General features: G+C 35.0%; 1 protein-coding gene across 9 annotated transcripts in view; it reads left to right on the top strand.

The window, feature by feature from the left end:
* Positions 1-16,078, top strand: part of Znf638 (zinc finger protein 638) — a 69,612-nt gene that overhangs the window by 41,294 nt on the left and 12,240 nt on the right. For 4 of the 9 annotated variants that reach the window (XM_035448882.1, XM_035448889.1, XM_027428560.2 and 1 more), the window contains 10 exons: positions 1,397-1,465; positions 2,268-2,351; positions 2,909-2,947; positions 4,006-4,043; positions 5,915-6,046; positions 8,853-8,981; positions 9,989-10,030; positions 10,564-10,698; positions 12,445-12,567; positions 15,266-15,303. In XM_035448882.1, coding sequence (XP_035304773.1) covers positions 1,397-1,465; positions 2,268-2,351; positions 2,909-2,947; positions 4,006-4,043; positions 5,915-6,046; positions 8,853-8,981; positions 9,989-10,030; positions 10,564-10,698; positions 12,445-12,567; positions 15,266-15,303 — 829 coding nt within the window. The remainder of the gene's footprint in view (positions 1-1,396; positions 1,466-2,267; positions 2,352-2,908; positions 2,948-4,005; positions 4,044-5,914; positions 6,047-8,852; positions 8,982-9,988; positions 10,031-10,563; positions 10,699-12,444; positions 12,568-15,265; positions 15,304-16,078) is intronic. The other 5 variants (XM_035448883.1, XM_035448884.1, XM_035448885.1 and 2 more) reach the window with 5 other exon arrangements.

The raw sequence follows: 16,078 nt of genomic DNA, 5'->3' as shown, positions 1-16,078 counted from the left end.
ACATTTCATCATTGCTTATTCTCATCACCTAGTATAGCCATAGCCATGAATCTCTCTGCATTTACTGCCATCCTTTGCAATGTCTAGCTTTTCTGATTAAGGCTGAGAGTAGCATTTGTCTATGGTATAAATACTATTTAGAAAGTAGTTTGGGGCCATGTTAGCTATATAATAATTAATTTTCCTTTAGGTCCTAAAATCATCTCAGCCATGAGTTTTTGCCTTGGTTTATAGTACCAGGTGTGATTTTGCTTCTGTAGAGAGTGCCTCAAATTCAATCCAAGAACAGTTGGTTACTCTTTCAGCAGTCTTGCCACTATTGCACCAATAGGCACATCTTACCTGGCAAGATTATGTTACAGTTTGTTGATTTCACAGCTGGTTAAGACTGTTGGTCCCTTTTCTCTGCAAGCGGCATTTATAGTACCTTTTGAGATTGGGAACAAGCCAGAAGGGAGAAACTTTCCAGCTCAGTTCCAACTTGAGTTCTCTTATTTCTTCTAATGAAGATGAGTGGTGACTTCAGTTATATGGTCTTACCATCTAGTTATGGTGGGCAACCAAGAGGAACCAGCAAGAGTATATATTGTTTGACAGTTTTGAAGCCTATCCCATAATATAGCACTGGGATTTTTTTTTTTCTTTAATAATAGGTCAACTAGGACACTAGGAACAGACTTCAATATGGCCTTCTTAAGATGGATTAAATGGATTTCAGTCAAGTATGATCCAGGAAATCATACACTGAGAGACTCTACATAATTGCTTTTGGACCCAGTGAACACATGGGATTGCTTTGTGTTTTAGCTTTGTACTTTGTATTTTAGTTCTTAGTTGATTCATACATATAGAGAGATATTTAACTTAAGTCCTACTTTCTAGTAATCAATAGCCCTCCCCCTATTGAGGGTTACCCTGTGCAGACACCTCTTGGGGGAGGGGGTGAGAAGATTTAGGCACTGGGAGTCAGTGAGTAGCAGAGCATGCTGCAGACTCCTTTATTAAGGAAGTTAGGCCTGCCTTTATACCCCCTCCCAAGGTTCTGTTGGCTCAGGTGGCTGACTCTGCTATATGTCCTTTTCTCATTGGTGTCTCTGAGTCAGGTGTTTTTCTGTCAGGGTGTCTGGGCTTTGAGGCAGGCTTGGTAGCTTGGCTCAGGGAGGAAGTGCCTGCTGTGCTGCCTCTGTCCTAGGCACTGGGGACAGGACAACTGCTGCTTGGGTAGGCTGACCGCAGTTCCTACACCCCCGAAAGAAATTTTCATTGCTAGATGTCCCAAAATGTGGTAACATTTTATGTTTAGAATAAAAGATGTTATTCTTGTATTGTTTTAAGGTAACTTGGAGATTGCTACTATTTAAGTAAAACAGTTTTGACTATAGCTTTTGTGATTTAGGGAAATCAGCGGGTTCTGTAAAATCTGTGGTTACGGTAGCTGCAAAAGGTAAAGCTTTTATCAAAACAGGTAAGACCAACTGAGGGAGAGAGGCTTATTAAATTTACCTTATGAATTTAAAGAATACATTATCGAAAGCAAGTTTAGAATTCAATAATTTCTAGTATCTGATAACATCTTGAAGAATTTAGAGTCTTTAGTATTTAAAATTTACAATATAGGATTTTCACTCATTGGTACTTTGGTCTTTAACAATATTTGCCATTAAAGATACGTTTCTGTATCAGTATGTATTCTGTACCAGGTATATATTTCGGCTATACAATATATATACAACTATGTAACTGCATGGTCTGACAGTAATATATTTATAGGTTGCTCTTTCATTGTCCCCTTAAAATGGTTTAATCCTTCCTCCTTCTCTCTCATTATAATTGTCATTTCTATACTCCCTTCCACAGCTTAAATAGTTTATCTGATGTTTGTTACTTTAAAACAGATTAATTTCCCTGATAAAGAAATGAAATGCTATTTAACATAACTGGTGTACATTGAAAATAGCATGGCCCTATTAACAGTATATTTTCTAATAGTTTAATTCTAAAGAACCTTTGTAGAAATTTCAAAATACATATTTTTAATTCTATGTTTCACGTGCGAATTTAACTTTGGATTATTTTAAGACCAACAAAAATGTCTCGACTTAAATTTGCTTTTAATATTACTTGTGAAAAATTGAAAATAAATAATACATGTAATAAATTGCTATTTAGATTAGGTAGAGCTATTTATTTCTGATACATTTATTAATATAAAATATGCTGAATAGGCCCTTAATCTTAGAATAATGGTTTAATTCTACTTTTAAAAGCAAAATCTGGAAAGAAGTCTCTAGAAGCTAAAAAGTCTGGGATTATCAAAAACAAAGACTCCAATAAACTCGTGACTGTACCAGGTAACAATATGCTATCACTCAGTGGTTTATTTTTTGGATCTTGGTTTATATTCTAGATATATTTTGAAATTTTTCTTTAACAGTCCCAAAGGGAAGCCTGGGAGATGTCTCAGTTGTTAAAAAGTTGTTGGGTATGCAAGCATGAAAACCTGTCTTTGGCTCCCACGTGACCCACATAAAAGCCAGGCATAGCACACACCTGTAATCCCAGTGCTGGGTTGGGCAATAGGGGGACAGATAACACAGGCAGGTCCTTGAGCTCATTAGCCAGCCAGCCTAGCTGATACTTTAGTATCAGTGAGACCCTGTCTCAAAAAAATAAGGTTTGAAAGCAATGGAGCTAGACACTAGATGTTGATCTCTTGCTTCCAAACATATGACACAAGTGCACATGTACCTGCATGCATGCATGCACACACAGAACCACATAGCCTCACAGGTAATATTTTGTTTTCCAAAGAGAGGTTTTACTTAGGTAGTTTAAATTCTAGTTCATATTCATTAATTTGATTATATTAGTGTTTTCTTAGAAAATTAAAGTAGTCTGTTTTGTGCAGCAAAAGCCGCTGGAAAGAGTGCTGAAGAAACTACTAGAGGTAGGCCGGTAGAAATTTTATTTTGTGCTTTACATTTAAAGCTGAAAGAAAGTATTTTATTTTGTGCTTTACATTTAAAGTTGAAAGTATTTTTAAGAAAAGAAGTATTTGTGGTTATATTATATGTTTATATATGTGTTGATTTTTCTAATACTGGGGTCAAAGCCCCCGTCAAATTACAATTCAGATTTACATTTGGTCTCTATCATTCTGAAATTTTAGTCTCATGAGGAATAGCCGAAATTTATTATTAAAAGCCGGACAACAAGGCCCTCTAAATCAACTGAGCAAAGTTCATATGGACTCACAGAGACTGAAGTAGCAAGTACAGGACCTGCATGAGACTGCACTATGTACTCTTGCGTATATTACGGCTTTCAGTTTAGTGGTTTTTGTTTGTTTGTTTGTTTTGTATTTTTGTTTTGTTTCGTTTCTTTGGTTTATTTATTTATTTTTGAGGCAGGGTGTCTCTGAAGCTTTGGAGCATGTCCTGGAACTGGCTCCTGTAGAGCTGGCTGGCCTTGAACTCACAGAGATCTGTCTGCCTCTGCTTCCCGAGTGCTGGGAACTCAGGATTAGAGGCATGTGCTACCACTGACAGGACAGTTTAGTGTTTTTTATGGGCCTCCTGAACGTGTGAACTAGTAGGTCTTGTGCCTTTTCTTGGGCTCTTTTCCATCTGTTGACTTGCCTTGTCCAAACTTCAATGTGATGGTTTGTGTTTTATCTTACTATATTTTATTTTGTTATGTTTCATGGTTATCTCTTAGAGCCTGTTCTTTTCTAATGAGAGGCAGAAAGGAAGTAGACCTGGATGGGAAGGGAGGTGGGGAGGAGCTAGAAGCCATAGAAGGAGGGGAAACTAATCAGGATATATTGTATGCCCTTTATTTTCAATAAAGGGACAGAAAGCTGGTTTTTCACTTCTACATTGTTTCTTAGTGGTTTGTAGCAGTCATGTACATGTTCATATAACTTGTTTATTATAGAATAAAGTAGAATCTTGAAAATCACATGAATTTTTAAAAATTGTGTTTTCATTATTTTTTGGTATTAAGGTACTTTGGAGACCACAGAAAATGAACCAGTGAGCAAGGTCAGTTTTTGTATTTTATTATATTAAATTGTCTGAGCAACTGTATTCACTTTTTGGCATGGCAAAATTTCTTAGTCATTTTCAACTCTAATGTTGGTTTAAAATATTGAATAAATGTGTGTGTTTATGAAGATTGGAGCACTCTGAGAGCCTGTTCAAGCAAAATGGATTTGGGGTAGATAAGTGCTTGTTTTAATTAGGAGAGAGAACTAAAACCGTTGCACATTGGGAATTTGTTTTGTTTTACTGGAAGATTTTTGTTATGACAGGCTTTCTTTTTATCCCAGACTGAACTTGGAACATGCTGTGTTGCAAGGAGTGACCTTGCACTTTAATTTCCCTGCTTCAACTTTAGTGTGGTATTACTGGAGCATTTTACTACACCCAGTTTATACATTTTTGAGGTTAAACCCAGGGTTTTGTACATGCTTTGCAAGCATTCCACCAACTGAGCTGCGTCTACAATTTCTAATAAACCTTTGTGATTTTTTTTCTCTAGCCATGAGAAAAGTAAGATATGAATATTTTGGGGCTGGAGAGATGGCTCAGAGGTTAAGAGCACTGGCTGCTCTTCTAGAGGTCCTGAGTTCAATTCCCAGCAACCACATGATCGCACACAACCATCTGTTATGAGATCTGGTGCCCTCTTCTGGTGTACAGATAGATGTACATGGAAGCAGAATGTTGTATACATAATAAATAAATAAAAACTTTTTAATAAGTGAATATTTTGAATACCAAGGTTGTTTTGTTTGTTTGTCTGCATTTTTGGAGAAACAAGTAGACCATCTGATTTATATAAAGGACATAAAATTCACTTTTATATATTTAAGAGGGTGCTGAAATCTCATTCATCTAGATTTTATTGGTTAGAGTTTCAGATTGCTCACATACTACACCTAACTTTATTTTTGTCTAATGATCCACTCATTAAGAATTCACTAAATGCTATTTTAGCTTTATTTTAAGAAAAGTATTTTTAAGCACTGGTATAGTAGGATCAGTATAGTACAGCAGTCCAATAAAGCTCTTTAGAAAGAGCCTATGACTCTTGGCAGGTTTTCTTTTTGTCCCTAAAATCAAAATATGCCAAGTTTATCATATCTACAAAAGGAAAAGCTAGTGTAATGAAAGAGAATCAGTAGATTGGGGCAAAATAAAGCAGAAAAGTACTTATGGTATAAGGATCTTACTTTTGGTAAGTAGTTACTTATGGTATAAGGATTAAAGGTAGATAAACTTAAAAAATATTGCCTAAGAGTGATTGTTGTTGAGGAAGGTGAGAAGACATACTTTTTTGGGTGTGAGATGTACACATCACATTGCAAGGTACAGCAGACATAGTAACAGTATATGAAAGGAGGTGGTGTAGTCAGAGATATGAATGTCAATTTTAAAACAGTAAGCCAAAAGTGATAGACCTGGACTAGATGACAGATGGTATAACTGCAATTATTCTACTAATTTAAATTTGTAACTCTGCATTCTAAGGGTTTCTTAGTTACTCTTCCATTGCTGTGAATGAGACCAAGGCAGCTTATAAAAGAAAGTATTTAATTGGGGCCATGTTTGACAGTTTCAAATTGTGATCATCATGGTGGGGAGGATGGCAGTTTGCAGGCAGGAATGGCCCTGGCCATAGGTAGAAAAAGTGAAACTGGATCTGGAGTGAGCCCCTCCAACAAGATCACACCTCCTCATCATTCTCAAGCAGTTCTATTATAACTGGATCAGACATTCAAATGTATAGGCCTATGGGGCCTTTCTCATTCAAACCACCACTAAGGCTCTAGAGTCTCCTGATTTATTTTGTTGTCCTCAAGTAGTAAATGCAAATTTAATACTAATCACTTTATTAATTTGTTTTGAAGGAAGTGGAGGAAATGAGTGTGGTTTTTATTTCTAATTTGCCTAATAAAGGATATTCTACAGAAAAAATACACGACTTAGCAAAACCATTTGGCAGTTTGAAGGATATTGTAATTTTATCATCTCATAAAAAGGTAAGAATTTATGATAACTACTTATTATTTATAAGCACATTTTGGTAAAAGACATTGAAATTTAAAAAACTGTAAAGATCTAAGGGGCTATCTTAATCTTTATTATATGTTATTTTGTTTTATGGTTTTGAAACAGGTCTTACTCAGGCTAACTACAATTTCATGATCCCTCTGTCCCAACCTGGCCTGGCTTTATAATCAATCAATCAACCAGTTTCTCTCTTGTCTCTCTCTTTCTCTCTTTCTTTCTGTCTCTCATTTGTCTCTGTGGGTGTTGTATTGGGAATTGAACTTATGGCAAGGCATATACTTTACTGATAAGGTATATCCCAACTAAAGAATTTTTAAAATGAAAAAGCACAGATACCTTCTATTTCAGTATTGTCCTAATTAAACATGTATACATACACATATGTGTGTGTGTGTGTGTGTGTGTGTATATTAGTTTGTTTATTTGGGGGTCTGGGTGATGACTTAGCAATTAAGAGTACTGGTTATTCTTTCAGAGGACCCAGGTTTGATACCCAGCACCCATCAGACAGCTTACAACTATCTATAATTAACAGTCCTAGGGAATCTGATACCCTCTTCTGATCTCCAAGGACACTGAAAGCACATGTCACACATATTACATGCAAGCAAAACACTCATACACACAAATAATTTAAATTTTAAAAGATTTATTTTTATGTGTGTATGGTTGTTGACATTAGTTTGAGTCTAGAAACTGGTTAATGCCTATTAAATATCACTAGTAGAACAACAAAAAGATTTGTAAATAGTAATAAATGTCTGGAGAGATGGCTCAGTGGTTAAGATCACCTACTGTTCTTACAGGGGAAGGACCTAGGTTTAGTTCCCAACACCTGGCAATTTACAACCCTATCTATTCCCAAAAGATCTAGTACTCTTTGCTAACCCACATAGATTCCTGCATGCATATGGTACACAGAAATTCATACAAGTAGGCATACATATACATAGATAAATAAAATCTTTTTTAAAAATAGCTCAGCAGAATTTCTTGTTAATAAACAACTTGTTCTAGTTACTGTAATAACATTACAGGAGGGGAGTCTTTTGGGGAAAAAAAAAGTCTAATCTGAAAGTATTGCTCTTTGGGCAGTGGGAAGTCTTAATGACACAGCCACAAAGGAGAGTACAAATCCTGTTATGTGCAGGTTCAAATTAAGTATAATGGTTCTACAGCTCTCTAAGTAGACTAGCAACTGAATTATACACACTGTTAAAAGAGGCAAAGCACAGTGTATGGAATACAGTTATATATATATTTCTGTATCTTTATTTTTAGTGTATGAATGTTTTGCCATCATGTATGTTTGTAAGTGTGTCTGGTCCCTGTGGAGATCTACAAGAGGCTGTGAGCCAGTGTGTGGGTTCTGGGAATCAAACCTGGGTCCTTTGTATGAGCAGCCTGGACTCTTTTAAGAACTGAGCCATCCCTCCAGCCACATAACACTTACTTTGAAGTGTAGGTTATTTGTAATTTCAGGGAAGATAAAAATAGAAAACAATGCATTCTTTAACATTAATGTTTTTCATATGATAATAGAGTAAAATGGGCAATTTTGGGCTTTTAAAATTAACTCAAATCGATGAATTTATATTGTAATACCAAAACATGTAATAAATAATTTTTTAGTATTGAGTAGAATTACTGAAATTCTTGGAGATACAGTACTTCTTTAAAATTATATGGGAAAATTCCAGGCTCTGCTAATAGTAGTTTCCACTTACCCACGTCTCTTTTTTGATAATGAAGCATTTCTATCACACACACTGTAATTTTGGCAGTTCAAGGTGTTCATGTAAAGCTGGCACAAATTTCTTACCTCAACTTTACAATCTCAAGGATTTTGGATTATTTCTTACCGTAATTCTTCTATGATTATTTTTTTTTAAGTTACGTTCATTTATGTGTGTGTGAATGTGCACATGCTACAATGTGTACATGCAAGTCAGATGACAACTTGGAGAGTAATTTCTCTACTTCTATCAATGTGCATTCCAGGGATTGTACTCTGGTGGTTAGGCTTGGCCACAGGGCCTTTACCCCCTGAGTACTCATACAGGCTCCATGCGTTTTTCTCCCCCCACCCCCCACCCCCAGTCTTGGCACTTGTGATTGCTATTCACTATTATTGTATTCCATGCACATAATATAAAATAAAGGTTGCCTGAAAATAGGTGCCACGTTTGACCAGTTGGTAACAAATTGTCATTAAGTGACTAATGGGCAGAAAATACTGTGTGGATTCACTGGATAAAGGGCTCATGGATGTCTCAGGCAGAGTAACTAGAAATACCATTATACCACCAAGTAATTCAAATCTAAGGAATCATTTACTTAAAAACATAATGAAGCAAGATGTATGCTAATACTAAGTACTGTTGTAGACGCAATAAACAAGACTTTTCCTGCATTAGATGTAGTGCCTGATTGTAATTCTGGTGCCTCAAGGTAGAGACAAGACCAGCTAGGGTCTAGAATAAGAGACCCTATACTAAAACCTTTTTAAGATTGGTTTTAGAATGAGCCCCCCCTCCTCTCCCTCTCTTTCCCTCTCTCCCTCCATCCCCCCTTCTCTCATTCTCTTTTAAATATTGCCTTCCCCTTATTTCTTGCTGTTATGTTAGTCTTAGACTATGGATTTTGCTGTTTTTACAATTTCATTTTTCCGAGACAGGGTTTCTCTGTGTAACAGTCACAGCTGAAGTCATTTGACTCTCAAGAGTCAAGTCTTTTCAGGAAAAATTAATTTTTATCATTTTTGTAACTTTAAAGGCATATGTAGAAATAAACAAAAAATCTGCAGACTCTATGGTAAAATTTTACACCTCCTTCCCAATATCCATGGATGGAAATCAGCTCTCCATAAGTATGGCTCCTGAGGATGTGGACATAAAAAATGAGGTAAATAATAGGCTTTCACCATCATTTTTCCTAGCTCTAACTAAATTGTTAAGATCAAATTTATTATTATTTTTTTGTTTACTGGTTTTCATTTTGGGGTCACATACTGTTTTTTAGGCTACAAAGTGTCCTCTCCTTTTAGTAACCTCTTCCCATTGTTTGAGAGAGGATCCTATTTGGAAAAAAAAAATCTTTCTTGACTGTTGCTCTCTGACCACCATTCAAAACAGAATGCTGACAGTTGTCTTAATTTTCCCTCCTTATTTGTCACACTTGGTCACTCAGTAAATCTTGTTTATTTTAAATATATCAAGGTTCCTCCCTGTTCTTATTGTTTGATTTCTTAAAACAGCCAAAGTAATAGAGTAGCTCTTCATGCTACTATCAGTTTTGCTTCCTTCAAGTATCCAACCACAAAGCTGTGAGACTAATATGAAATTCAGATCTGTTCAAATTCAGCTTCAACTGATGCAAAAACATTTCAGGGTCTGTACTATCTAAAATACAATAAAATCTCATAGAAGCCAAGGAAAATGTAAATTTAGGAAAGCCTTTTCCTGATAGTTGTCCTAACTTGCTAGTATTAGCGGGGATTATTATACATGTTAGTAGTATTAAAGAAAAAAGTTTAAGAACCGTAGTTCCATTAGATAAAGACCAAGTTACTTTTCTTCATACAAAGCCTTCTTTTAAAGTGTCTTTTGCCAATTTTGCTATTCTTTTCTTGTACCACTTTTGCCCTTTTTATGAGAGTAACAAATTATTACACTGGTTTTTGTTTCAGTGAACCTAGGGGAGCAGGAAGAATTAGATAGGGTGAGACTTAAATAGCATCTTCAGAAAGAAGGGAAAAGATTTCTAAAGAAGTAGAGTGTTAGCTACCTGATTTTATGAAATACTGAATAATGCATATCTGTATAGGTCATTGCATGACAAATCATGGCAAATATTAGCATATAAATGAGACAGAACTTTCACCTTTTGCCTTTTAATGTTTGGCTTTTTAGGAAGCTCTCTTTATAACCTTGATTCAGGAAAGTAATCCAGAGGTGAGTTGCACATTTAAATGCTTTGTTAACTGATTTAATTGAAAATTTTATTTTTCTTTTAAGAGTTAAAGGAAACTCTATTACCAATTTTAATACTGAGTTGAATGAGATTTTCAGGTGGCAGCAGCTCTTCTTGCTAAAAATGAAAAGGGTCTCATAGCCCTTGATATGAACTAATTTTTTATACACTGAAATGCATAATTAGTAGCCATATAGGTGATGTTCCATTTGAGGATTTTTTTTAAAATAAATATAGTAGAAATACAGGTCCCATTTTATTATATTGTCTTATTCAACGCTCAGATGTAAAATTAAGATTGTTGGGTTGGAGGGTTGGCTCAATGATAAAGGGTTTCCCTAGCACACATGAGGCTCTGGGTTTAATCCTCTCTCACCGTTTTCCATATAGTCATTTTCTTATTCTTGGAAGAAGCCTCACCCCACCTTCTGTAATAAATTACTGCTAATCAGTGATTTATAATTTGATGCCTATCCTTTTTTTCTGTCCTACATTGTCTCAAAAAAAAATACAGGCAAATATTGATGAAATTTATGACCGATTTGTACATTTTGGCAATGTACCTGAAGATGGACTTCAGTGTGTGCTTTGTGTTGGGCATCAGTTTGGAAAAGTGGATCGCTATGTGTTCATAAGTAACAAAAACAAGGTAATTGAACCCTGTATACTTATAGCCTGTAGCTTCTACCTTGCCTTTTGTGTTGAAGCATCTATAAACATTGTTCAATCACCAAGCAGAAGTATAAGAGCCTAGTACAGTTTCTTCTGGACTATGACTTATAAAAGAAAATGATGGTCTCTCTCTTTAGTTTTTAAGAAGAAATTAGATTCACAGAGAGAACAAGGTAATATAGTGCAAAGAACATTGTCTTACCAGGAAGACATACATAAATTCTATGACATGGAAAAGCTGTTTTAACCTTATAAAATGAAAGATACGGTATATTACTTAAAGCCTCCTTCTAACTGTGAAATACAGATTTAAATGTGTCTGTCAACTTTATTTCATGATTTGGCTTCTGTTCTTAAAATTGTTGATGTGTTTAAACTAAAAATTTACCTTCTATATTTAATAATATATTTCTGTTACATGCCTATTAAAATAGGCATAGAAGACCAGATTTTATACACTATTGGTTTTGCTTCCTGAGTTGTTGGGGTTGCAACCGAATTGAAAATAATTAGAGATTTTTCTCAGTAGAATATTACTTATAAAGTCAGGGCTTATGGCTTTGTATCAAAGTTACTTTGTTGTTACAAAATTATATTGCAAGTTTGTGATGGTGTAGTAGTGGTCATAGCTGCCTTATAAAAGTATATATAATTAAGTAACAACCAGCTCCTAATTTTCTTTGATATAATTTGAACTGATAAATAGAGCCTGTCTGGCACTTCATATAAGGTGTGACATGGGTTTGGGAAGGCAGGGCACAGCTAGCACATCATTTTAACTTTTCAAACTTTGCATATTAGTCCCCTGTGGTTGGTTTGTTTTATTTTTTGGTTGGTTGGTTTTGGTTATGTATGTGTTTTAATGTTTTGTGTGCTGCTGCTGCTGGAGTGAGTGAGTGAGTGTGTGTGTGTGTGTGTGTGTGTGTGTGTGTGTGTGTGTGTGTGTGTGTGTGTGTGTACGTATGTATATACGTACACCAGAGGTGTTGTTTGGGTCCCCTGGAGCTGGAGTTAAAATAAGTTATGAACCACCTGATGTAGATACTGGGAACTGAACTCAAGTTTTCCAGGAGAGCAGCAACTGCTGAGCCATCTTTCCAGCCCCTACACATAATTTTTTGTTTTAAAGAAGGAAAGAAAGATTTTGTTTTGCCTAGCCTTTGTAACCTATTCTTAAATTATGAATTTACCATTTTAACTTTAGTTGTCAGTTCAGTGCCATTAAGTAACTATCGCCACCATCTAATTCCATAACTATTTCCTGTCTTCTCAAACTGATGCTTTTTGCCAGTTAAACAATAACTTAACACCCCACTCACCCACCCAGTCATTCAACTGCCATCTTATGTCTGTTTCTTTAAATAAGAATAACACTAGATGCCATATAGAAGTTGAATTGTATTTGCTGTTTTGCAGTTGGCTTATTTCACTTGGTATATGTTTTAGGTTCATACATGAAACATATATCAGAATGTCTTTAAAAGCCAAACAGCATTCTATTGTGTGCTTAGATTGTGTGTTTAAAATTCGTAGTTGGTAGACCGTTAGGTTTCGTTTTTTAATGGTTGTGCCTAATATTTCTTGGGATTTAAGTGAGTAAATAAATGTTTGGGTCCCCGGTTTCAATTCTTCTGCATATACAGAAAAAAGTGGAATTGCTAATTAACATCCTAGTTCTACTTGTAATTTTTAAATTCATGCTTTAACAACAATATTTTTAAAGGTGATTCTTCAGTTAGAAAGTCCTGAATCTGCTCTATCAATGTACAATTTTCTGAAACAGTATCCACAAAGCATAGGTGACTATGTGTTGACCTGTACTTTATCTCCAAAGATGGACTCAGAGGTAAGTATTTTTTTGTTTGTCTAATCAACTTTTGTTATTTTAGAAGATCAAAAGGGTAGGGCTGGAGAGAAGGTTTAGCAGTCAACAGCATTGGCTATTCTTTTAGAGGACTCAGGTTTGGTTCTAACACCCATGTGATGACTCACAGCCATTTGTAACTCAAGATCCAGGGATCTAGTGCCACCTTTAACCTCCATGGTTATTAGGCACACACAGGGTACAAACACATACATTCAGGCAAAACACTCATATACGTAAAATAAATCCGTAAAAAATTTAAAGAACATCAGAAAGCATAAAGGACATTTTCTGAAAACTCAAGATACATTATAAATGCAATTTTAAGAGTAGGCTCAGATAGTAATCAAAATTTAGCTATTTCTTTATATTGATTATTTTAAAAATTATTTGACTCTTACAATTTTAATGATTATGGAAACAAAGTACATGAGATAAATTGGTAATTTTGAAATATGTAACTATATTCAGATACTAACATGTAAAGAGACTTGGTACAAACCAGGCAATGGAGAGCACACACTTTAATCCCAGTGCTTGGGAGGTAAAGGTAGGTGGATCTCTATGAGTTTTGGAGGCCATTCTGGTCTACAGAATGAGTTGCAGGACAGACAGGGCTACACAGAGAAACCCTGTCTTGAAAAACAAAACAGAGAGAGAGAGAGAGAGAGAGAGAGAGAGAGAGAGAGAGAGAGAGAGAGAGATTTTGTTTGTCCACAGTGACTATCTCTAGGAAAGAGGTAGAGTTTTTTGATCCAGTGTTGCTTCTAGAAAGAAACTCTTTTATTTGTTCAGTTTGTGTGATATGTGTGTGTGTGTGTGTGTGTTGTGTAAGAAAGCAAATTTTACATGTTCTTGGTTTACATACTTGTACAGCAGAATACATATAGAAAAACAATAAATATATGTTTAAAAGAAATCAAATTCAGATTTGTGCTTTTCTAATAGTTCCTTTGTGTTTCAGTAGCAGGGGTAAGCAATTGGACCTTATATTTAGAAAACATGTTTTTATTACTCTTTCCAAATTCTTGATCTAACTGTGGAAAGGTGTGTGTGTGTGTGTGTGTGTGTGTGTGTGTAAAATACAGCAAGCAATAAAATATCAGATAATAAAAAGTGCTGTGAAGACAAATAAATCAAGGTAAAAAGAATTACAAAGTCAGAAATAGTGATGAGTGCCTACAGTTCCAGTGCTTCAGAGAGAATATCTTGAGTTCAAGGTTAGCCTAGGCTACATGAAACTGTGCCTCAATCCATCCAATTCCTCATTTAAAATACAGACATAAGTGGAAAAATGCATACATTGAAATGGTAAGTTGAAACCCCCAGCAGAAGAGTCATTTGGAAGACTTGATGGAAATAGGAAGGCAAGCTGTGTGAATATATGAAGAAGGTATTTTTACATAGAAGGTCAAGCAAAGGCTTTCAGTCGTTGAAGAATTTCTGAGCCATCAACCTAGCTCAGTAAATGCACTTTGCCCCCAAGCTGACCACCGATTGGTCTCATACTTCTACTCATGTGCATATATAAACACACAATTTTAAAAAGAATTTCTAAGAGGCATCAGTAATCCTAGTTTGAAAATCATTCAGTGATTTTTTTTTAAATTTTACCTAATGTTTTTAATTAATTCTTTGAGAAATTCTTAAAGTGTATTTTGATCACATTTCCTTCCAGTTCCCCTTCTTAACACCTTTCAGATTGAGTCCTACCTTCCCTGTAACCTTGTTCACACACACACACACACACACACACACACACACACACACACACACACACACACACACACACACACATATATAATTTTTAAAACAACCCATTGAGTTCATTATAATTTTGTCCATTTTGTTGTTCCATAACATTGCTTTTTGTCAGGGTTCAGATAATACTTAAAAGATTATTGCTGTAGCATTTCTAGGGTGTGTGTGTGTAGATGTAATCGCTTCTCCACATTCTTTTTTGACACAGTTTGTCTTACTGAGTCAGACCGGCTGTTCAGCAAGACCCAAGAATCCTACTGTCTCTACCTCCAGCATTGAGATTATGAGCATATTACTGCTTCTAATTTTTTTTAAAATACAAGCTAGGAGTTTGAACTCATATCTCTGTGCTTGTGTGATGAGTATCTACCAACTTAGCCATCTTCTCAGCCCCACTTCTGTGTCTTATTTTTATTGTTTTGCCTTAAGTTGCCCAGGCTGACTTTGAGTTTCTGAATTCTGCTCTAGCCTTCCAAGTAGCTAGAATTATAGACCTGCTACACCATGCCCAACTTAGTGAGATGCTTTATAAAAAGTCTCCTTATAAATATAGTTTTTAAAAGCTGATCTACAAGGAAGATGTTTATGTCATGCTTATTATTTTTATTCTAAGCAAAAGATGTTTTCAGGCTTTTAAAAATCAGTTTCTCGTCTCTGTCAGTATCTCATTACTTGATAATTTGACTTATTCTATGTAACCTAGCAGCAGTTTTTAATAAGAAAATTTTTTCTGGAATGTAATAGTTAATGTACATACAGAAAACTAAAACTAACTCATTTTCTTTTTTTTTTTAAGAGGTATCACCTCCCATTTTTTAACTTTTCGTTAACTATATTTTACCTGAAAATATTGAGTTAGTGGATTCATTAGTGAGAATCAACTAGAATAACCTCTAATAAAATGTGAATTATATTGTAGGATCAATGGGAGAATGATCCAGAACTAGGAAAAGAAAGGTATGTTGCTTAAGTTCTTGTTTGGGTTTTTGTGTGTTCAGGTATTTGTGTATCCTGAAGTAACTGTTCTCATGTACCGCAAGTTCCCACTCTGCTTATTCCTTTTGTTTATGTGTAAGCTCATTGTCACTTTGCTTTTGAGTTCTGTTTGGCTTTAGGATTTGTTTTGGTTGGTGGCTATATTTAATTTCATTCAGGTATTTATTGACTGTTTAGAGAAACTGCATGTGTAAACACTTTGAATTACATAGAAATGTTGTTTCTTTATGCTTAGTAAACACCCTGGAGCAATTCAATCTGTGATAAATGTGACATGGTCTTCACTAGTGTGTTGTATACCAAAATAGTACAATATTGTATATTAATCATAAATTTTCTTTAAGAGTATAATTTTCAGTGTATTTGGGGGGGATCATTTAAAGTATGGAATGGGAGTATTTGTCAAAAAAAAAAAAAAGTACTAAGTTGTATCCACTAATGAAAACTTAATTTTCAGAATCTCTTCAAACTACTGACTCTCAAATTTGTTTTAGCCATGGTGTTTACTATTGATTACTGCTATTTGTTAGTCTATGTTTTAAGGTCACCTAAGTTTGAAATAACAATTTGAAAATGTTTAAATGCAAAAGTATTTGATGCTTTGCAAATGATTTATTATGGACTTTTTAATTAACTAGCATTTTATAAAATCTGACTGTTCTAGATTGTTAATGATCATGAGCATATTAAAATACATTCGTTACTCATAAGCAACATTTCTGGGTTGCTGTGTATG

The sequence above is a fragment of the Cricetulus griseus genome, chromosome 8, assembly GCF_003668045.3.
Source record: "Cricetulus griseus strain 17A/GY chromosome 8, alternate assembly CriGri-PICRH-1.0, whole genome shotgun sequence".
Classification (NCBI taxonomy): domain Eukaryota; kingdom Metazoa; phylum Chordata; class Mammalia; order Rodentia; family Cricetidae; genus Cricetulus; species Cricetulus griseus.
This window is presented reverse-complemented; position numbering and strand designations above follow the sequence as displayed.